Source organism: Primulina huaijiensis, chromosome 5 (genome assembly GCF_012295235.1).
Source record: "Primulina huaijiensis isolate GDHJ02 chromosome 5, ASM1229523v2, whole genome shotgun sequence".
Classification (NCBI taxonomy): domain Eukaryota; kingdom Viridiplantae; phylum Streptophyta; class Magnoliopsida; order Lamiales; family Gesneriaceae; genus Primulina; species Primulina huaijiensis.
In genome coordinates this window covers 1,259,464-1,282,905 of record NC_133310.1, presented here as the reverse complement: position 1 = coordinate 1,282,905, position 23,442 = coordinate 1,259,464, and the positions used below count along the sequence as shown (strand labels likewise).

The 23,442-nt window shown below is 34.8% G+C and overlaps 3 protein-coding genes and 1 long non-coding RNA gene across 5 annotated transcripts; 1 reads left to right on the top strand and 3 right to left on the bottom strand.

The window, feature by feature from the left end:
* Positions 1–929: 929 nt before the first annotated feature.
* On the bottom strand, positions 930–3,150 carry LOC140976321 (phosphoglycerate mutase-like protein 4). The gene is made up of 7 exons (XM_073440399.1): positions 2,936–3,150; positions 2,608–2,737; positions 2,340–2,390; positions 2,149–2,259; positions 1,578–1,709; positions 1,393–1,468; positions 930–1,321 (listed from the first exon to the last, which is right to left on the bottom strand). Exons 1-7 carry the CDS (start codon positions 3,106–3,108, stop codon positions 1,098–1,100), a joined length of 897 nt encoding a protein of 298 aa, XP_073296500.1. The 5' UTR covers positions 3,109–3,150; the 3' UTR covers positions 930–1,097.
* A 3,782-nt stretch (positions 3,151–6,932) lies between these two features.
* LOC140977545 (peroxidase 10-like) lies at positions 6,933–9,304 on the bottom strand. The gene is made up of 4 exons (XM_073442294.1): positions 8,754–9,304; positions 8,306–8,497; positions 8,049–8,214; positions 6,933–7,543 (listed from the first exon to the last, which is right to left on the bottom strand). Exons 1-4 carry the CDS (start codon positions 8,961–8,963, stop codon positions 7,131–7,133), a joined length of 981 nt encoding a protein of 326 aa, XP_073298395.1. The 5' UTR covers positions 8,964–9,304; the 3' UTR covers positions 6,933–7,130.
* A 2,752-nt stretch (positions 9,305–12,056) lies between these two features.
* LOC140976186 (uncharacterized) lies at positions 12,057–13,483 on the top strand. The gene is made up of 2 exons (XR_012175170.1): positions 12,057–12,192; positions 13,114–13,483. It is a non-coding gene; the product is annotated as an uncharacterized lncRNA (long non-coding RNA).
* On the bottom strand, positions 12,879–19,222 carry LOC140976185 (mitogen-activated protein kinase kinase kinase 5-like). 2 transcript variants are annotated; one of them, XM_073440129.1, is made up of 11 exons: positions 18,592–19,222; positions 17,230–17,979; positions 17,060–17,147; positions 16,341–16,403; positions 16,095–16,258; positions 15,348–15,423; positions 14,897–14,956; positions 14,690–14,815; positions 14,096–14,299; positions 13,710–13,807; positions 12,879–13,568 (listed from the first exon to the last, which is right to left on the bottom strand). In XM_073440129.1, the coding sequence occupies exons 1-11, from the start codon at positions 19,035–19,037 to the stop codon at positions 13,388–13,390; spliced, it is 2,256 nt and encodes a 751-aa protein (XP_073296230.1). In that variant the 5' UTR covers positions 19,038–19,222; the 3' UTR covers positions 12,879–13,387. The 2 variants fall into 2 exon arrangements, with proteins under 2 accessions (XP_073296230.1, XP_073296231.1); XM_073440130.1 differs by having other exon boundaries at positions 17,230–17,976; positions 18,592–19,221.
* Between the last annotated feature and the right edge of the window lie 4,220 nt (positions 19,223–23,442).

Here is a 23,442-nt window from a genome sequence, read left to right as displayed (position 1 = left end):
TAATTCGATCAATTTATACCGATTTCCTTGAATTCAAGCTGGATTTTTTTATATTTAATCTTCAAGTATTGTATTTGGATTTTGGGTCGATGTTAAACATTTCTAAATCATGATAAAATTTTAAAAAAATTTATTTGAGGATGAATTTTAAATCTTCGTTAATTACTTTCTGAATTTTTGTACTGAATTTTTTATCACATCAAAATATCACTTCCGGAATAACGACATGTAATGAGAGCAATCGATTGATTCCATATCGAACACCAATTAAATAAATTTTTTCACCAAATTTACGTTAAGTATTTTGTTCTATAAAATGGTTTCTTGAAAACCAAATTAAATAAACCGAATCCTTAAGATCGATGTTGTAATAAAAATCAAACGAACCAATTTTCCTTACTGAAACCAAGGATGTAACATATTGAACGATACCGTTTGTTATTAAATTAATCACAACATGAACATATTTAAATCATGGTAAAAACATGCGTGTGACGATATCAAGAGTCGTATTTTATGAAACGGATTTCTTATTTTGGTCATCCATGAAAAAATATTACTTTTTATGCTAAGAGTATTACTTTTTATTGTGAATATCGGTAAGGTTGACCCGTCTGACAGATAAAGATTCGTGAAACCGTAAGAGACCTCTTCTTAAATCATATGACCTCAAAAATAGACAAACTTAAATAGTTCTATAAGAAAAATAGAATGTTCCAACAATCAAAAATTCGGTCGGGAAAAAACTGATGTTGAACTTATCAAAGAGACCAAATGAATTTCGGCTTTAATATATTCGGTCGATTATTTTGGTTAAATCGAAGTTTTGCACACTACTTATCAGGGGACAAGAACAAGGTGATTTGCAGAAACCTTATCATTGCCCACAATTCTACTGATTTGATATTAAAATATAATCAAGGAAAAGATTACAGCAACCTCAAATAGATTTCACACATGAAGTTTACCAAATATGCAACATATAATTGATGATCATGATCAAAGGATCAAATGTTTCGATAATGATCGAACAATAAAATGTTTCTGATATCCTTTCTTCTGCTTTATTTCGTTGAATCTAGTATTTAATGTAGGAACTAACCAGAATGTCTGTCCCCACCAAAGCCTGACTTCAGGAATCCAGTCTGGTTGAGGTGGCTCACATCGCCCCAGGATTTAATGCTCCATTCATCCTCATCAGATATGTGAAATACATTGAGAGATGTATTCATAACCCTCCCAACGGCCCTCCCATGTGGAGAAGCTCTTCTATAAAGAGCCCGGATTGTTCCACCATGAGAGACTACAACTACTCGTTCCCCTGGCATTAAAGCTGAAAATCAGCGAAAATATAAGACGGCTTTTTCGGTGTCAACTTGAAATTTAACCAACCTTGGTGTTTTTGTGCGATCCTTTGCAATGCTGACGTGCAACGCGCGTAGAGTTGATTCAAACTCTCTCCACCACCCTGCACATGTTGTCAATTAGCTTTAGCTTGCAAACCTCCTGAAAAATAGAGTTCAGTCTAAACAAACTGAAAATGGGAACGATGGACTGATCCAGGAGAGAGAGATTACTGGGATTTCTTGATCCTTCCGGTTAGACACAAAAGCTTTGTGAGCCTCAGGATGAACTTTGGCTATCTCAGAAAAAATAACGCCCTGAAGATCTCCGAGATGTCTTTCCCGTAAGTTTGGATCTTTAGTTACCTGATGGCAAGACGTTCAGACTGATGTTTTCCAAACAAAAAGTTCCACAGGTTTTGCCATATGTCAACTTTATTAAATTTCATCATTTACAGAGACCAACTTAGCCTTGTATCTGCCACTATAGCACACTATATGTATAATGTATGTAATAGAATAAAAAGTGAGATATTCAGTACTTGACAGTAGGGGGGAAAAAAAAGACCAACTCCAAGTGGAAATTTAAGGTAAAAATTTATCAAGCAGTCTGCTTTCACACAGGACCTGGATTCACCAGCTGGTACCTAGCTGTAACAACCCCCATTGCCTCGACACCTAAAGATCAAGTTGGATATTCAACGTAAACTCTATACCTTTCAAGTTCTAAAAAAGCTATCAACACAAATTTTACGGATTCAATGATTTAGGAATTCAAAGTTGAACATCGATCCATGATTCAAACCTCAAGCACCCCACAGCTTCGTGCTATTATTGCGGCAGTGTCAAATGCCCGCTTCAAGTCAGACGAATACACCGCAGATATCTTAGGCTCCCTTGACAGCCGTTCAGCAACCTTTACCAAATGATCCCAAAGTATCAAATACCAAACAAACTACTACAATAAGTGATATTTCTTCAGAATTAATGGCTCACCACAATTGCTTGCTGTCTCCCAGCATCATTTAAGTCCACATCTAAGTGCCCCTAAACATATATAAAGGCATTAATCACACTGCAATTTCCAAAAAGATTTGTAAAGCTGCAGTTGAAATTCTACCGATTCTTGATAGATCAGTAGCCTGACAAACATAATTTTCTTCACTCCAAATTATAGAGAAGCGGTATTAACCAAAATAAAGTTCCCGTCTTCCGTTGAAAAACACTAATAAATTGTACCAGAGAAATGGAAGCAGAATGAAACCTGAATTCTACCATCAGCATTCCATTCTGTTTCACCATGGCGAACAATGATGACCTCCGCATAATTCGGACCAACACCATTGACTGGTCCACCATTCTCCACACTCTCAGTTTTAGGCAAAACTGAATCCCTGACCACAAAGCAATACATAATTTATCATTTCCCAAATTCTATAATTCCTAATCCCTGAAACCACAACTCATAGTGCACAAGAGGAACAATATATCAAGAACAATAGACAAAAGTAAATTATGTTCGATAAAAAATGATGCACAACGAGAAGAAGAAAAAAATCAACCGCGTCGTTCACAAATGGGCGTTTACAAACCTGGAATCCGAATCGGCCATTAAACCACGGAGATCAAGCTTCGATCGAGTCGCTGAAAAATTCCTCCGAAGTTCGATTTCAAATTGATTCAGCTGATTGCGAATAATGGGCAGTGGAGGAGAAGCAGCAGAATGGCGCGGATATGCTACCCGATTCGAGCTGAGTGCACTCATGCTACGCGAATCGAAAAAATCTTCGTACCATCCACTGATCCTCAAAGCTTTCGGATTTATTGGGCCGACCCATTAGAGAAAGCCTATTTGGCAACCATAGGTACCATATCAGCTCCAGAATATTGGGCCGACCCAAATATCTTCCACCAGCAGGTATATGCATGCATGCACAAATACTCCAGAAAGTGCCCTTATTGGTAAGAGGACTCTTGACAATTGAGATATTTAATATTTACATCATATATCTTCTTGATCTTGTTCAAGTCGAAGCGATTTTCTAAGAAAGGCGACGAATTTGGCCGATGGACCGAAGTACGACGAAGAGTACTTGAGATTGTTGATTTGGGGATTGTTACGCCATCTGGCAGTAAGCCAAACCTTAACAGATATACTTTAACATATATGATGATATCGATGTTTGATATTAAGCGACTTCAAGTATTAAATGTGTAAGAAGAAATTGGCACCAGATTTTTTAATAATTTTTTGGTCATTAATTTTTAAAATTGAATTGTTACGTACACATATGGAACGATAATCGTCTAATAAAATATTGATTAATTTATTATTATGTTTTTTTTAAAGAAAAATTTGAATAGGGGTTAACAAATGCTTTGTTATCAGACATTTGTTCGGGCACTAACTGCAGCGATCTTCCACCACATTATTTTATTATACGATTATCGTTTGCAACATTCTTTTGAATTTGTCCCAAATAATGATGAGACGAGAATGAAAATATATGAAAACAAATTATATTTTTGTCCTGGAAACTTGCACAAATTTTTTTATATATATAATGTGGGTCATGATCTTAGTATATTATTTATTCATTTCACCGAAATGATAAAAAAAATGATGACGTGACACTGTAAAATAATGATATGGAACTGAAAATTGCTGACGTGGTGCTGAACGATGTCATGTCAATCAATCTCTGGTAAAAAAAGATTAAAATCGAAAAAAATATAAATTAGTAGACTAAGACGGTGGATTGATTGACAATATGAGTTATGGGACAAAAAAATAATTGTTCCAAAATATATATAATTTCGTATAATTAGTTTTGTTAAAAGTAAATTGTTGGCATTCGGTCCATTTGATTATCAATGGTCACAACGTTTAATTTGGGTCATCTTAGGAAAAAAATTACTAAAATTTGAACTATTTTGGCAGACCTTGTTGGCCATAACACACATTTCCAAAGAAATATTGTTGAAAAAGAGTTTAAGACCGTGGACATGGAACCAATGGACAGCACCAGGATGCTGGTTCTATCACTAGGCTCCGGGATAGACAAAAACGAAGAGAAGCACAATGCCGAAGATGCAGCGCGTTGGGGCTTACTCTCCTGGGCATAAAACAACGGCGCCAGTCCCATAATCGATATATTCGGAGACACCAGCTCCGATACGGTCGATATGTATTCATGTCGCGACTTTTTTTCAATCGCTAAGCACCGAAAAGAATGCATATATATATATATATCCCAAAACAAAATATTTGATCTGTTATTTCTTAATCAAAACTAAACAAACACACATTCAAATGGAAGTAAATGAGGGCCTTTTTTTTTTTTACATAATTACTTCATGTAAAAACTGAAACTAAGCTAGACTTATTTGGTGAATACTAATTCAACAAGTAAACTATAATAAGTTTCACTAATTTATAAAATTATATGTCTATATAAAATATATTAGTCTTCAAGATATATGTAAATCGATAAAATAGAAGTAGATCCAAAAAATTTTGGCTCCCCAAAATGCTTACAATTTGAAGGGACTTGAAAGGGACACAATGAGGCAGCTAATAAAACCAAAGTAGATTTGGTACGTGGACAAAGTTCAAATGTAGGAGTAAAAAACTAAACATAAAAGCAGATGCATGATAAACTCAGACAGTAAGACAGCAAGACCGGCCGCTCAAAAGCCATAAAAAACATGTGGATAATCTACCAACTTTATAATAACAAGGACCAATCTATATTAAAAACAAAAACTCGAATGACAGTTCATGTTTCATCAGCAAATTAATGTTTAATTTAATACAAGCAAAACGCGGAATACTTATAAACTAGCCAACAAACATGTAACTAAGCAACACATTTGCAAGAAAAGGAAGATGGAGTTGGAGAAAAAAATAGGAGAACTGGAAATGATCAAAGAGAATCTCAAGCAGGCAAAAGATGATGCTACTCAATCATGGTTAGACTCCCGTCCCTTGATCGACGAGCTTGAAACGATGCAAGCCGAATTAGCCAGTGCAAAAGACAGAGTTATCAAAGCTAATGCCACCATTTCTGAGCTACAAGCACAACTAGAAACCATGGATATGTGCATCAAATCCGCAAAGGGAGAAGAAGAGAAATGCCACGTGATGATCAGCGACATAAACCAAGCACATCATAAGGCACAGGAAGAGATGGAGCAACATAAAATAATAACTGATGAAAAACGAAGAAGAAAATCGAAACTGAAACAAGTCTTGAGGCTGAAGAAGCAGACTCTTCAGACATTGGAGCTCACCCTTGTAGCAATAAAGTTGGAATCGGAAGCTTTCGGAACTTCGGCAGCTCAAGCACTCCATTACATCAACAACTCGGAGGCAGCCAACATTCTGATCCAGCTACGTCAGGAGGAGTATGAATTGCTCAAAAAGAGAGCCAGCGAGCAGATTTCAACGGGAGAATGGCGAATTTCGGTGTCCCAGGAAGACAAGCTTACGGCAGAGAACAGCCGAGATGCGGCGTTTGCAAGACTGCAGAAACTGCATCCTCGCAAGGGAGACAACCGAAGAAATATGGTCGAGAAAATCATTGTTAAAAAAGATACCCCCGCGAAACCCGTAACAGGCATTGATAAGAAAAAGGCCAAGGTGAAAACACCTGGCGGAGCAGATAAAAGGAGTAAGCGACAGCAACTTAATTCTAATCCAACCGATGATAATAACAATAACAAGAACTATTTGATCAAGAAGAAGATATCTATTTTTGTTAGAATAAAAACTTTTTTTGTGCGAAAGTTGTCAAAGTATTTTAAATGATTGATGGCGTCGAGATCAATATTAATAAGAGGTATTCGGGTCTGGTATAATCTTGTCTTGCATTACTCCATAGGATTACCCAATGAGTTCAAACCCGGCCGGGCAAATGTGATTCCATTAGGATGAATTCAAAATATGTTTGCCATCAGATTGAAACAGTAATATCTGAAGACGGGGAAATAAAAAGTGTTAATAGTCTGGATCTCTTTCACTAGGAAAATTCGCAGCAACACAAACTGAAAGCCGAAACAAGGATGAATCATTTTTCCGCAAGACGGAATTGCTCGTAGAACAGTGATTTACATCTAAGATATAATGACTTCGAATCGAGGTTACCATAATAAATCATTTTTGTTGTAATTTTAATCTTTCTGCCGAGTGCTAATCAATGGCAAATCCATAAAAAATTTATTCCCAATTAAAATTCGTATCTCAATAATATCTGTTTTTATTCTATTTTCTTTTTTAATAAGTTCTGGTTTACGTATGATTAAGTAGTGGGATAATAGCCAAAATGGTCCTCAAAATTTGTTCATTTGTATTTTGGTAACGTAAGAATCCAATTTTAATTTTTGGTTCTATAAGTTAGGTTATGTTTTGGTTTTTAATTTTTTTCGATTGGATGTTGATGTGACGTTAGACACAAACATTTTCCCATGCCACATCGACATTTTTCAGAGTCATTTCAGTATTTGACGACCTTTTTGTCAGCAAAAACCAAAACATAACATAATTTACGTAACCAAAACCCAAAATAGAATAGTTATAAGACCAAAATAAAAAATGGACAAACATAGAGGACTATTATCCTCTAACAAAAAACGGCAAACTGTTACGTTGCTGCAAGTATAGGATTATTCATTCACACACATCAGGTATATGATGAGAACCATAAAAACTTTTATTTTACACTTACAAAGTTGAAGTCCACTGTAATTTTGGTACCAAATTCTTCATGGAATCCAAACAAAGCCAAATCACTTATTAACCACTCTACAATTTTTCCTTATTTCACCATCATCTCCAGTAAGAACACCAATATTACCCATCTTTGTCATTGACACCCCAAAGTCCTTGAAGAACATAAAAGGGTATTTACTATAATTTAACACCAAGGCAGCAGTCTTATTGTCACTCATCAGAGTTTGATCCGACAGTAAAATGCCGGAGCTGTTTACCAGATTCTTGAAGTAGCTGTTGTCGAACTTGCTTGAAGTAGCAGAATCCAAAGGAACCAAGTTGGAGTTAGAATCATCTTGATTCTGGCAAACACTCCGTAAACTGGTCAGTAGTGATTCATCCAGAATCGGATCGGGGTTACCAGATCCATCAAAGTTGAAGAGCCTCGATTTAAATGTGAAACATTGAGCAAATCCAATGGAGTGGCCACCTGCATGCATAGATTGAAATATCTACTAACACATGGATTCATTGACCAGTGAATATATAAATAGATTTGCATGCAATAGATCCTTTATCTTAAGAAATTTGATTTTTTTTTTTCAATTTTATTCTTATATATTTGTCTCTTTACGATTTTGGTGAGATCTATGACAATCAAATTTAAATTTTATTTTTCCATCGATCCTTGTTTTGTTTTGCTTTTGTTTTTTAATTTTAGTTATTTCTTCTGATGTGGCGCTATTATGACGTTGATTTAACGTCTTGTGCTGTGGCATGTCAAATTGTCGATGAAAAATAACTAAAATATCCAAAAATTGAAATATATAAAATAACGTGAAAGACTAAAATTGCAATTAAAAAAATCTGGACGACGAAAAATTGCAATTTTTTCAAAAAAAAGTTGACCTCAAGTTCATGCACGTAGCTATCTTGAGCTGCGAACTCATAAGAACGCTAAACTCATAACATTTTTTCAAGACAAGATTTCGCACCTGACAGCACGACTACGTCTTTCGAATCAAGACCCTTGGAGATGAACTTTGCAGTGATATTCCCCAAGGTCTCAAAAGGTGATGGGAGGTCTGTGTTAGCTGCGGTCTCATTCGCTGTTATTCCATCTCGACGGCCCAAGGGCACAAACCAAAATGGCCCGCCGGCCTAATGAATCAATAGACACGATCAGGTTCTTCATAAAGAGTTTTGATGCTACAAATTTGTTAAAAGCACCAGAAAAATTGTGAGCTTTTACCAGAGATACAGCATCTCTGGCAGCAAGAGTCAATATATCCGAACAAGAGACGGTGGATGGGCAAGCTTTCTCAACATTGGCTTTTATTGCGTCAATGACTTCAAATCCACGGACTGAATTCCGATTAGGAGACGCATTCTTCTCCCCCTTGAAATCGTTGCTCTCATCAAGCAAGATAGATCCTTCACAACCCTAAACACCTCGAAGGAAAAAGAAAAATAGAGACATCACTGAAATATATATAGTTAATTTTAAACTAATATATGTGACATCTTGAAATCATTTCATTAATGATCCAAAGCTGTCAAATAATGGATTAAGTGTGGTTCTTATACATGTTGAAATTCAATTGATTAATATTATTATTTTATACTTTTTACTGATACAAGAGAAAATCTAGTGAACAATATTACAGAAATATTTAATAAGCGTGAGCTGAATTCGTTACATTAACAAAACAGTCATGGAAATGCAAGCGCAAAATAGACGCAGCGAGCCTTGTTTCGTTGGCTATAGCCGACCAAACTCCCCGCCTGACAATCTTAGTCAAGTTTGGACATGTAGTATCATAAAATTTGTAATCGAGTTGACCATAACCAGCGGAAAGCAAGAGCAAAAGGCAAAGAACAACTGAAAATGCAGAAGAACTATGACCCATATTTTGAAAGGAATGGAACAACCAAGATTTTCAAAATTGAAGCATGAGTAGTACACAGGAGAATCAGGAATTTATAAGAAAACACAATGTGCTAGTTTGTTCTCTAGAGAGTGACAAAGCCACTGAAGATGTCCCTTTCACTTAAGTTTGGTGAAAGTCCTCAAGTTCTCAGTGGGTAGAGAAACCAACCAAATCCACGTTAGCAAAATTCAGAATTCTAAAGCCTCCAATAAGCGGTGCCTATAGAAGATTTAAGTAATGAAGGGTGCACTTATGGTAGACTCATGTTGACTATGGAACAATTTCGCTAGAAATGGAATTTGCTGTCACTTTCCTTTTCGTCTAGAAACAGCTTGTGCTAAGGAGCAATGACGGAGCTAGAAATATGGTTCTGGTCAGGTCAGAATTTTAAACTCTAGAATTTTTTACTATTTTAAATTAATCTACTCGGGCTAATATCATATTATTTCAAAAGTATACGTACAAAATTTACATATAAATTTTTCAAAAAAAAATTTGAGCCACCCGAGCTATGTGGCTCCGCCACTGCTAAGGAGGGGGCTCGTAACGTTAAATTTGGGAGAAGTTGTGTAATTATATTTTTTGAAATTAATTTGGTTCTTTATATTAAAATGAAGATTAACATGTATCTTTTAATTTTTGACAATTTTAATCAATTTTCATTGTTAATATATATAACATTTCATATGATGGATGCCAAGTTGGCGCTACACTATATTAGCATTATGTATGAAAAGAATCACAAAAGAAAAGTAAGACAAAAATTTAACTATATAGATTACCAAAATCACAAAAAAAAATAAAAAATCAAAATCACATTTTCCTTTAAATTATTATATCTCGCAAAAAGCAATATTTTGTTACTCCTAAAAAATATATATTATTTTAAATAATTAAGATATGGAAGGTTTATTAGTGCATTTTCATCTATTCTTGGCCTTTTGCTTTTACTTCCTGTTGGATTGTAGGAGATATGTTAAATTAATCCTCACAATTTCACTTGTACAAGCTCGACCAGAGAACTTCTGGCCTAGCCTAACGATGATAGAATTAAGGTGGTGGAACCTAGCTTCACATGTTAAAAGGCATGATAAATCCCAAGTTGAAAGTAAATAAGTATGCCATTGTAACAGGAAAATAATTTTTGTTGGTCTTCTCCAATTTTTAATTTTAATCAGCCGGGTTTTTAAATTTTGATTTTATATACTAACTTTTAATTTTTACTCAAATTGCTAACATGACATCAGACAACCATATCAGTACTCCGACGAAATAGGACGGAAAATCAAAAAAATTTAAAGTTAGTCTACCAAAACCAAAATTTGAAACTTGATGGATCAATAGAATATTTTCCACTTTGTAATTCCTTTTTTTTAATCGGTAAATCAAAATGTATTACTCAAAAGTGACATATACTTCAGCGGCCTAAAAGGATTGAAATCATTTTTTATTCATCAAACAGCTACTACATCATATTTCCCAACCAACACTTTGGCAAAACAAAAATTCGTGTTTTCTTCCATTCATATTAACGTCTTCGACTTCGTGAAGTTCGTGGATAGTCACTTTAAAAAATAAAAACATATGAACTACAAAATACATCATCCAATTTCAATTATCAATTCGAAAATGTAGGGATTTTTAATTTATTAATTCTTCGCAACTGATTTTAGGTTGTGCAAAAGGGAAAATAGTCACTTCATCTCTAAGTTTTGCCAATTTGCCAAATTTGGATTTTGGTTATTTAAATAGCGAATATGTCATTGAAAAATGCAAACGTAACACTAGAAAATTCTTATATGAAATCGCAAAATGCTGACACTTCTTGTGTAAATTAAATACTCCTGTGAAATAGGATGGCCGGCCAAAAGCCAAAAAAGAATCAAATTACAGGACTAAACCCGATTTCATACTTCATTGAAGAAATATAAGACCTTAAAAAGAGGATCTTGGCATACTTTTAGCTTCAAATCTTTCAACAACCCTAGCAAACACCCTCGAGCAGGCAAAATTTTTAATTTCGGACTCGAAGTGGTTGCTTAATATACATCATAATTAAAATGCAAATTCAAATATTCTATTGCCAAATGATAACTAAGCCCAAATAAAATAAATCAGTTTAACGGTCTTCAGTCAAAAGACCGATTTCAAAAAAGTCAAAAGACTAAGCGAAAAAAGAAACCATTACTAAGTTAAAACAGTGCAAAATGAGGTCAGCCACTATCAAATTAACCTTATAAATCAAAAGTTGTATCCACTGAGTGGAAACTATCACCACTTTTATGGATCAAGACAAGTTTGAAAATATGATCAGATCATCAAACAATATTCTCCAATAAATATATATGAAATTCAAGCCTCGCACCCACCAATTGCCCAAGACTAAGATTTTCTTCGTGGGGGGAGTTGGTGTGATAACTCGATAAACATCTCGAAATTGTTTTGATTTTCATGAGTTGCAAAGTAGTGCAATTTTTAAAATTGTGAAACATGACCCAATGTTTTTACCTTTTTTGTAAAGCGAGGATCGCTTGATTTTCAATGTCACGGTCTAAAAATTAATTTTTATTTTTTTTAAAAAAGGAAATTGATGTTGATGAGCATCCAAAAACATCATCTTTGGGCTTGTATATGGAAGATCGATAACTTCATGCAATTAATGTAGTTTATGCGATCAAAAGGATTCCACTTTGGCATTCGAGGCTCCTATTTTGTACCTTTTGGAAATTTGGAAAATCAAATATTTGAAATAAATAAATAAATAAAATGGAGACAAAATAAAAGAAAAGTAAAACAATAACGTATTTACCTTATTATTATAATCATAAACTCCAGACTACAAGCAGTTTTAAACCACGAGAAACTAACTAACAGAAGTCGCAAAACAAGAAGTCGAGGCAGTTATCCATACAGCTGTAGCAGCAAGAGCAACTGCAGGCATCATCACAAAACCCCAAATTCAAGATTTGATTCGTTTAAACAGCAGAAACAAGAAGAAGGGGATGAGGTACGTATACATACATACATACATATATGTGTGTGTGTGTGTGTGTGTATTACCAATCGTCGATGATTTTATCTTGTTCATCTTTCTGCGGAGGATAGCTTATGCTGTTCGAGGTGTCGATCGATTGAACTTGCGGCGGATCCATTGTTTCTTCCCCTTCTCCGGATTCTGATGCGTGCACGGTGGGAGTGGTGAGATTGAGTGGCTCCAAAAAGATGACCTGATTTGTTAAATTACTTGCTTTTTTTTTTACTTGCCACTCATTGGTGAATTGGCAGTGGCACGTGAATGTATTTATTTTTAGGAAATTTACATAATTTTAGGAGAATTATAATTATATTAGGGGATTACTAGTATTTCTCTAAATAATCTCTTTTTTTCTCTTTTAAAAAAAAAAATCACCATAGGAAAAAAAAATCTCTTTCTGACATTACCTGCAATTTACGTTCACAGTTACAATTGATTGTCATTCTTAAGTATTTTATTATTGTGAAGGTAAAACATTAATTTGATACATAATTGGTAATCAATGATTAATATAATACAAAATGCTACAGATAATTTTTGGTCCACTGGGAGTTTAGAAAATTTTGATTAATAAGTAATTATTGTTGATTACACAAGATTTGTTGATTTTGCAATGTGAAGAGAGATCTGTTATCGTGACATCCTCAATGTACTCGTCCCAATAGAACTTAAAATTTAATTGACAATAACAATTAAATATATTGCATGATATTTCAAAAGAGTATACATAAAAGTTTTAACTTTTTTATTATTTCATTAATAATGATTAGTTATAATTATGCTGGCTTTATTGGATTGGTATGCTCAGTATCAATGCAGATTTTGGCTATCACTAACTTTAGAAGTACGACGAACACACAGAAAGAACAACTTTTTCCGTGACTAACTTTATTGCAATTCTTGCACAGCAAAAATCGTATCCTTGTATCTATCTACTTTGTTTTTTAAATAGGGATCAGATTACAAGGTACACTGATGGTTGTAAAACCCAAAAACCCTAAAGCGAGGACCAATAAAATTTGATTCAGTTTATTTCCTATTTCTAACTTGCTTTCGTTTAAATTTACCGAACCATTTTGAATGACGTAAGTACAGGTGCATGCTTGTGTGAACCTCTCTTCAGAGAACCGAGACACTGCAGCTCCATAATCCCCAATGTACCCAAACCCTACAGCTATAATCCCTACTAGAGAGACGATAGCACGTCCCTATCTTGAGTCATAATTGACACGGTAAAAGTACCGGCTCAATCTCCCTAAGCTGCAAGCTATACCTAAAAGAGTATACAGGGATGACCAAGACAATCCTGGGTCAGGCGTTCAAGGGGAACACCAAATGAAAAAGACGTGGCAATTCCCTTGCTTTATGATCATATACCAACACCTTGCTTGACAGAACTGGGAAGATTCGCTGTAGTGGCGGGATTGTTTGAGTATTGTCCCATGCTTGGTGGTGATAAAGTAGGGAGAGACTCGAGCGTTGAACGAGGAGAAATGAGGGGGACAACAGCTAACTGGGGTCTTTGGTGATGACTTCGCTGGCCAGTCACGCTGGAGAAAAAGAATTACGCATAAAGCTGGAGTTGGAGACATAATAAGTCAAATGCTAATATATAATTTGCATGTATATGGTCCAAAGACAAGATTAAAAAAAAAAAAACCAGGTGTAAAGAGTGAAGGGACAAGTCTTACTGATTAGACACTTTTTCCATCTTAATCTGCGAGTCAAATGAAACAGGCACTGAATCAGATTTTTGATTCAGTCGATCTCTTAGGAATTGCATATCATCCTGTTCAATCATGCACATAATTTAAAAATTCACCGCTACGTAAAATGCAAAACTAACTTATCAAAATTAAAAGGGTAGTTTGATAAGGTTGTGTTTGGATTGAAGGAATTGAGGGCTGAGAGATTTGATTTGGAGATGGGTTCCATATGCTACCACGACTAGGCATATTTGAAATTCATCACATTTGTTGTTATAAGACTTAAATTGAGAGAGAATGAATTTGAAATTCATGGTTTGGGAGTTTTGATTTCAAATTGTTAAATCCAATAACACTCTGAAGGAATTTACCATCAACTTTCTCTCTTTACGTGTCTGGGAGCAAGCTTCAGGCTGCTGCGAATAGTTCACAAATGGATGATCCAGTAACATGCTCGCAGTTGGCCTGTCTGCTGGATTTCTACGAAAGCAGCGTCGCAAGAAATCCTTGCCATCTGCTGACAGTGTTTCGGGTATAGGAGGAGTCTCCTTTATAGCCTTGAATAACGCTGCAGCCTGAAAAAAGAAAAGGACAAAATCTCTTCATAAAAAGTTCAGGAATCCCATCCGCACTGGTTTAAATGTTTAAATAGCTAAAGATGAACAAGGTTGACATGCAGATATAACACACCAACTTATTTTGCCATCTTTGGTAAAGCCCAACTAAAATCAAGCAAAGACTTTCGCCAAGTTACACATATAATGCTTGGAACAAGGAGGAATCCTGGAGATGTTTGTGCTTGAGTACAATAATGCAAAAGAAAAGCCAGAGAACTTGCTTATTGTTCAAACATACACGCAGAGTTCGAGTGTAATATGATCAATTAGGAAGTTCATAATAACTGACATTTTTTCTCCAGGTGAAAGCTTGCAAAATGAGCCTGTTTACTAATATTTGGTGCTTACCCCTTCATACTCACTCCAAGGGGGCTTTCCGTTCAGCATCTCAATTATGGTACAGCCCAAACTCCATATATCAACTGCTAAAGCAAGATCAGAATTAGCATCTTTTTGCATCCCAAAATTCAAGAGCTGCATAAAAAGCATGTAACATTAGTATATTTTGGCAATGGTTGCCACGATAGATAACCTAAGGTTGCAACACATACGTACCTCTGGAGCCATCCAATATGGACTACCCCTCATTGACAGATTAGCCGCCTGCCCGGTCAGCTGCAAATGCAAAAGAAAACAGAAAGTGATAGCCCATCTTAGCAATGACTTTGTATAATACAAGCAGAACACAGAGCATAAAGCAAAATAAACAGAATAAGAAAACATTTCTGGAGAAAGCAGTATGCCAGTAACTCAGCAGATTTTATTGCTCATTAGCAGAACACAGAGCATAAAGCAAAATATACAGAATAAGAAAACATTTCTAGAGAAAGCAGTAACTCAGCAGATTTTATTGCTCATGGACAGCAGGTATTTGATAGACATACAACCTTGTTTTAGATATTGCTCATTCCATAAAATGCTAATTTAGTCAATATCCTCCTGAGTAACTATTTTCTAAATACAGAAATTCAAAAAAATCATTTTTTAAGAGAAATCATAAACTCACATGCTTAGCCATCCCAAAATCAGCAAGTTTGACAACTCCATATGCATCGACAAGTAAATTAGCACCTTTAATGTCCCTACAAAAGTGACGATAGCCAACCAAGTCACATAATAGTTGTGCTCTAAATATATTTAAAACAATTCTAAACTACATAACATGGTTCCTCAAGTTGCAGAATATGCATCAAATTTATCTAGATAAATAAATATAAGCATCATCTACAAACAGGATACCGAAATAACACAAAAAAATTAGCTACATGTATTATATATTTCCCTCTACCCAATATGCGCTGACAACATTTTGATGATACACTAAGGATATAATGATATGCATCAAAGGACAAGCGCAGGGCAGAGTGGTCACACCTAATGTGTTTGCCAAACACCGAACAGTTTTTTAGCAAAATGTTTTAAGAGAAAATGATGAAGTCTAGGTTTTTGTTTAATTACATTACAGTAGTCAAAACAATATTCGATAAATCAATTTAATTTTGAAACAGCAGATCGTCGTATGTAAATGAAAATGCAGTTCCAACTTCCAAGTAACTCAAAACAATGTCTCTTTGTAGCTATATTATTGGAAACTGCTGTGCTAACATGCCCCGTTTGCATGGGTTTGTTCTGTAGCCCGTACGCATGCTTCTTACTATCTCTTCTCAATTGACATAAGTTCAAACTTTGACGACAATGATTCATTGGAAAAAATATATTTTGCATTTTCATGACATCAAGACATACACATTACCTGTGTATGGTTTTTTTACTGTGTAAATAGGCCAATCCACAGAGAATATGACGAGTAAAATTGCGAACCACGGATTCTGTAATAGCCCCACAATGATCATGGATGAATTTATTGATTGAACCAGGATGGACATACTCCAGGTATATGTAAAACTTTTCTCCAACCTACATGAAATGTGATTTAACTACAGCATCTTGCAGAAAGACACCAAAATATAAGTTGGTATTACTGAAGAAAATTACTCACTATTTCACTACCAAAATACTGCACGATATTTGGATGCTTCAGATGACTAAGAACTTTAATTTCCTGAAAGCATTTGGAAAACCTAAGTGTCCAGTCCAACTGCTGATAAAATAAATGTAGCAAGAAGAATATGCAAATTGTGCATGAAAGTTTCAAGTAATAAAGCACAACATAAAACAGCCTATAAAAAGAAGATAATTATGTTTCATCATCAAGGAGGTCTATTGCACATATCAACGGTTAATTTTGTGGAAGGAGGGCCTGCCTAACAATTTCATCAAACAATTTTCGGAGCTAACAAAAACAAATGTGTTTCACAAGACTCCTCACTCCTCAGAAAAGCAAGAGAATAAGTACCAAAGTCCACAGGATGGAATGAAAGATTCAGACTTTTCAATCTCTTAAGGAATAGTATTTCTCAATTTACTACCTATATTCTTATTTTTTTAATCTTCTTCTCTGTAGTACAATACCATTATATTGTTATTCCATTTCCGGTATGAATAAAATGCAAATGTACGGAAGTAAGCAATCACATTCATTGATATCTTTGATTTCACATTTAGATCGATCAGACATCGTAGGCCATAAAGAAATCCAGAGTGTGGCATTTCGATGCCAGAAGTACAGAAGGAAGCCTAGTATCATCTACATTTGAAAACAGGCTAATTTGAATCTAAAAAACCAAAAGATCGCAACCAAATAAAGTCGAAAACAACCTGCTCCAACTGTCTTATACACTCAGCAGATTTTGCATCATCTGGTAAAATTTCAACTTCTTTCATTGCACATAAGGCTCCAGTCTCTCTGTCGACAGAAAGAAAGTAATAACCAAAGGACTTGATAGTCAATCTTGAAAGTAGTGTGTTCAGTAGTCAGCACAGCATACCTGTTGGAGGCCACATACACACTTCCAAACGTCCCCCTCCCTATAAGCTTTCCTTTTTGCCATTGCTGTTTGATGGGTACCAATTCAGGTTTAGCTGCAAGTGGAGAAACCGGAGAGGTCCATGAAGGTTTGACAGCTACTGAAACTTCAGGTTTAACTGCAAGTGGGGAAATTGGAGTGGGATGTGAAGGCACGGAAGCTCCTGAAAAATCAGATTTAGCTGCTGCAACTGGGGACGGTGATGCAAGATGTGAAGTACTGACAGCCCCTGGGGGAAGTGGTAAGGGATGTACGGTGGCCTGAGCATTACTTTCCCAAGGTGCCAATGAGGTTTCATGGGCCATTTTGGTAGGCAATGGTGATGTTGTCATAGGAGGACTCGTTCCATAGACACGAGAACTTACTCTTGGACTTTGAAGGGGTGAGTTATCTACACTTGATGAAGCTTTGTGGGAAGCCAGACGAGGATAGAAGATACCTAGACCTGGATTCCCATCTGAATGAGGGATCTCCGGGGCAGACCAAACTTGGAAAATGCTGGGGGGAGTTATGTAATGATTTGCCAACATATCACTTCTTGGGGGGCTCAGCACAGGGCTTGAATATGGACTAGTTGGAGCACTTATAGGGATACAAATACTGTATATATTAGATGACCTATCTTTGACGTTTAGCTTCTGAGGCGACTTCCTGGATGACCGAACATCAGAAAGTATGGAATTTGTTCTTGTATCTTGACCAGCTAATCTGCTGGCATGAGAATAAACAAAGACACGACAGAGAAACAACATTACAGAATGTTTAAACAAAAAAGTCCTAGATAGATTAATGAATGGAACCAATAATATAGAGCAACCAACTACGAAAACCAACCGTTCAAAAGAAGCTACACCCAAAGTCTAAAGGACAATCTAACGTTAATAACCACAGTTAGTAGTTCTATAATAATATGTAGCAACTTGAATATGAAATAACATTATCGAGCTGCAATCATAGCAATAAAATTTGAAGTTTTTATAAAACTAAAGCAACAACTGCCGATAAAAATCGCATGAAAATTGATCTGAAGAGGCTAATCACGGGAGGTGCTGATTCTGGATTGCTTGCATGTCTAAGCCAATTGCAGTATGCTAGGGGATGTTACCATATAAAAGCACAAATTTTATAACAACGCAACATCATTAGAATTAAAAATAAATAAAATTCATATAAAATATATAAACGATTTGATGATGATAACCAACTACATAAAACATATACATTCAGTAAAATATGTTTTTTTCTTTAAAGTTCAATAACGAAATCACAATTCCATCAAAATGAGTTCCATCCCTACAGCAATTAATTCCATTTTCACGATACCTCTTGAGACCATTGAGTCCATCAATGGCATCGGCGTCCAACCCCTCCGCTGCCTCCCTTTCCCTACTTCTTCCGATCTGCTTCTCCTCGCATCCTCTTTGATTTTGAATCACATCTCGTGGCGAGGGCAGGGGAACACCGTTCGAGCTGGAAGAGGCGAACTTGGGGTCACGCCTTAAAAGAACCTGCAATTCCGGTAAAGGGAGCGGCTGAGGCGACGCAGATGGCGACCTAGAATGCGTAATCTGGCTAGGAGACCGCCACATTTGGACGTCGTTCTCCGTAACGTGCCGCAATTTCCTCGCACGCGTGAGGTGGCGGCTCCGACCCGATGAAAAGAAGCTAGGTTTCAAGGAGTACCTGCTATCCCCACCTCCAATGATGACGCTATCATCGTCGGAATGCGATTTCGAGGCGGACGTGAACGCGCCTTGCCACCAGTGCATGGCTACAGGTAACCGCGATTCCTTGTATCAGATTTTAGACTTCGGATCGAAAATTGCATTGGTAAGATGACTGAATTCAGAAGAAAATGGGAAATTTTCCCTCCGAGGATGAAGATGAAAACCCTGGGGTGGAAAATGTTAATGCTCCAAAATCAATTCAAATATATGCTATAAATAGTGTTCCATATCTCCTACAAGAAAGAAAGAATATATAGGGGCAAAACGGGAAAGAGATAATTACGGCTCCAATCTAATTTTATTCATATGCAAGTTAGTTAAAGTTTCTATTATGCGGATCAATCCTATCAATATTCACAATAAAAAGTAATGTTTTTAGCATAAAAAGTAATATTTTTTCACGAATAATCCAAATAAGAGATCTGTCTCACAAAATACGACCCGTGAGACCGTCTCATACAAGTTTTTGCTTATATGAGTGGGTTTCATGTGATACCGTCTTACGGATCCTAATATATGAGACGTGTCAATCCTACCGATATTCACAATAAAAATTAATACTCTTAACATAAAAAAATACTTTTTCATGGATAACCCAAATAAAAAATCCGTTTCACAAAATACAACTCGTGGGACCGTCTTACACAAGTTTTTGTCTAACTCATAATTCTAATTATTTCACTTATTATCATCAGTTAGCATTATTTTTATTGCATACTTAAGTTTTGTGTCAGCACCGAATTAGAAGTATGCCAAAAACATCTAAGATGTCTTCTAACTTAGGTTCATCCATCTGGTCCATACCAAAAGCTTTGATCAGCCCACATCAGATCAGTGAAGAATATGTCACCAAAACGGACCCAAGTTACAAATTTTGGTTACTTCAATATCCTTGCACTAATTAACAAATACGAAGTCTATTTTTTAAATGCAAAATTGCAAAACAGATTCAGTTATGCACAATTTTTTTAAAATCAATTTTCTTTGGACCAAGCAGTCTCCCAATAAATTTTGTTTTAAATTTTATGAAATTTTTTTCTTTAATATCAATAGATATAACGACCAAATATTTTTTTTAAAAAAAAAAACTGAAGTCCAACTACATAGACTTGCTTACTATTTATTCTCAGTCAAATGAAACAGAAATTCTTAAGCTGGATATATTTTCCACTCCGTTGAATCGAGATATTATATTTAGTTTAGATTAATCTCATTTGTTGTAAGCTCAAAACATTTCACCATCAGTATATTATATTTTATTATACGTCAAAAATGGTGACAGGGTTTTAATTCACCGGGTCAACAATTTAAATTGTAGTATCAATGTCTTCATCGTTCTAAAGTCATTCAACATTCAGAATTTTAGCTGGGTATTAGCTTGCATACATATTTTTCTCAAGTTATAGTATCGTGTAAGTGCGACTGAATAATATGTTCTTGTAGCCTATAGCAGTCATTATGCAAAAAAACAGTTAACTCAAATTGCTATAAGATATAAAAATTGTTTCGATTTTTCGTCATCATGGTTAATTAAATGAGTAAGTCTCTTGTGAGACGGTCTCATGGATCTTTATCTGTAAGATAGATCAATCCTATCGATATTTACAATAAAAAATAATATTCTTAGCATAAAAGTAATAATTTTTCATGGATGACCCAAATAAGAGATCCGTCTCACAAAATATGACCCGTGAGACCGTCTCACACAAGTTTTTGCCTAATTAAATGTAAAAGAAAAATTGATAATTTCGCACGTTGGTGAGTGATTAGTTGAAATCTAGAGTTGAGATTGATTAGAATAACTCTAGAGGAGAAGTGTTATAAATGCACGAAATGAAGACTAAAACTTTCAAAAAACGGACTCGGTCTTCTTCATGTATAAAAGAGGCGTACATGGTCAGGAACTGAAGGATTCAAATCTAGCTTCTAGACTTTTTCCCTCTGTATTACATTAATCTAGCTAGCTCTTGGGGGCAAAACAATATTTTTAAAAATGACTATATGAACTTCGAAACCGAATTACAATGCATAAAATTTTTAAAATATATATATATCGCAGTAGACAAACATTGTGCGATAAATTCGACCGTGAGAAAGTGTTAATAGGAGAATCGAAATCGTGATCATTTGACTTCGTTCTCACTTTCCACCACACTGACCAAACATTGTTGATAATCGTCGATACCACTAGTGTGATATGTCATCCTTTTTTGAAAGAGAGAGACGATGGTTCGAACTCACGTAAAAGCAAAAATAATCCTCCACCCACTTGATCTTCATTTCTTATAGAAAACTATAGCCCGAGAATCCATTTGACATCTCCAAATCAAGCACATACCTTAGATTTTTTGGGCTTGTAAGATTTTGAAAATCAGACACTTTTGATTCGTGCAAGTCAACCGAGCTATCAGTTTCATCAAAACTTGACTCAAGCTCGAGTAACTTGCTTGGTTGTGCTTCCATAATCATAATTGTACTCAACTCGAGCTCGTTAGTATTAATTATATGCGCGGTCACCCACCGCCACCACTTCAACAACTTCTTTCAAAAAATTCTGTTTAGGAAGGTCGATGCTAGTGTGAGTGTATTGCCCTCATGCTAGATCAAACATGTCTTATTTATTTTGATTCATTAATTTGAAACTATATAACATTGTTCCCTAAAATGCGAGAGGTTCCTGCATCATGCAAGACTCATATTTATTTGGACAAATGAGGTCCATACATGTAAGTGATATGTCTATATTATTTTGGACCTTTGGATCAATCCGAGTGTATTGTTATCATGTCTGATGAGAAAATTGGGCTTTCTGGGCAGTTTGTTGGGCTACAAATATTTAAGACAATTAGAAGTTGTTAAACTATTGGGCTTGATATCAGCCCAATCTAATCTATTTTCAACCGTAAATCATGAGAACCATATACAATCTTGTGAAATATTTAGATATTTAGATTAGAATTAGATATTTCTATGACCGACCCCACGCAAAAGTGGACATATATATGTGTATATGCTGTATAAAATCAAAAAGGGTTCATTAAAATACTATGATTGTAAAATCTTGCGATGCTTGAAAATCTATTATAAAAATAATAATTTATTAACTCTAATTTTTTCAAATCTCGAGCACATATATCCTCGTGTTTTTAAATCTTGAGCATATACACGCTTGTTTATATGTCTTTTAATATTCACAACATTTGAAATCAAGTGAAATTAAATTTCAGTTTTAATATGTTTTTTTTTAATTTTAATCATTTTTGATAAGATGTTGACGTTTATATAATTATATATCATCAATTATGCAAAAAAGTCTAAGCTCGAAATTCAACAAAATGATGGACAAATTTTTTTTTTTTTTAAAAACAAACATTAAAACCAAATTGGAATTTTCACTCAAACTTAATATCGATAAGATATTAATCCAATAATAATTTAAAACAATATTTTATTTATCATTTCACCGAAAAATAGGTGTAAGCACCAATCAAGTACTGAAGACATTAATTTAATACGTACAAAATTTAAAAGTGTGATTCCGACCCTATTAAAGCGACATATTAAAAAGAGAATATTTCGGCATGCACCTGCACTGATTAATAAAATTTCTCCTACAAATAACATGGCCAGGGTAAAATATGTAACGTACAGAAAATTATATATAACGTATATCATTATTGAAAAATTATGGTATAAGAAAATTTATATTGATACTGTATCGAAATTTTCGGTATATTGAGTCTTGGTATGCGGAAATTTTTAGTACGTATAACTAGCATATCAATTATACTGAAATTTTGCGGTATATCGAGATTTCGGTATATTATCGGTATATACCACTTCGTACCCAAAAAAATCTTATATATTTTAATTCATTATTTTATTATAGAAATCTTCCGAATATTTCGATATTTTTCCACCCCTAAATTCATGCTGAAGAAATCGATACATCGTTTCCTATTTTCTGAACGTGTCAATATAATTATTTACTACATTGGTCCACAAAATTGAATTCGTTTTTATAAAATTATATACGTATAAAAAATTAGCACTGGTCCACAGAATTGAACTCTTTTTTATAAACTTATATACGTATAAAAAATTATCATTGGTCCACAAAGAATATGCTTACGTATAAAAAAATAAAAATTACTTTATGTGATTTGAAATAAAATAAATTACTTATTTCTAATTTTGGTGTTATTTTTTGAATATTAGACAGAAAAAACTCACGAACCAAATCGATCAATTTGATAATCGAGCAGACGAGAACAAACAAATTGATCTCTAATTTACACCAACGAATTACAATATTACTCCATGCTAAATCATATATTATCAATTTTTTTATATGCTATATCCAAAGAAATATTTTAATTAAGCATCACATATAACAGTTAAAAAATATATAGGTTTCACATAAACTTAATTAATACATATTCGAATC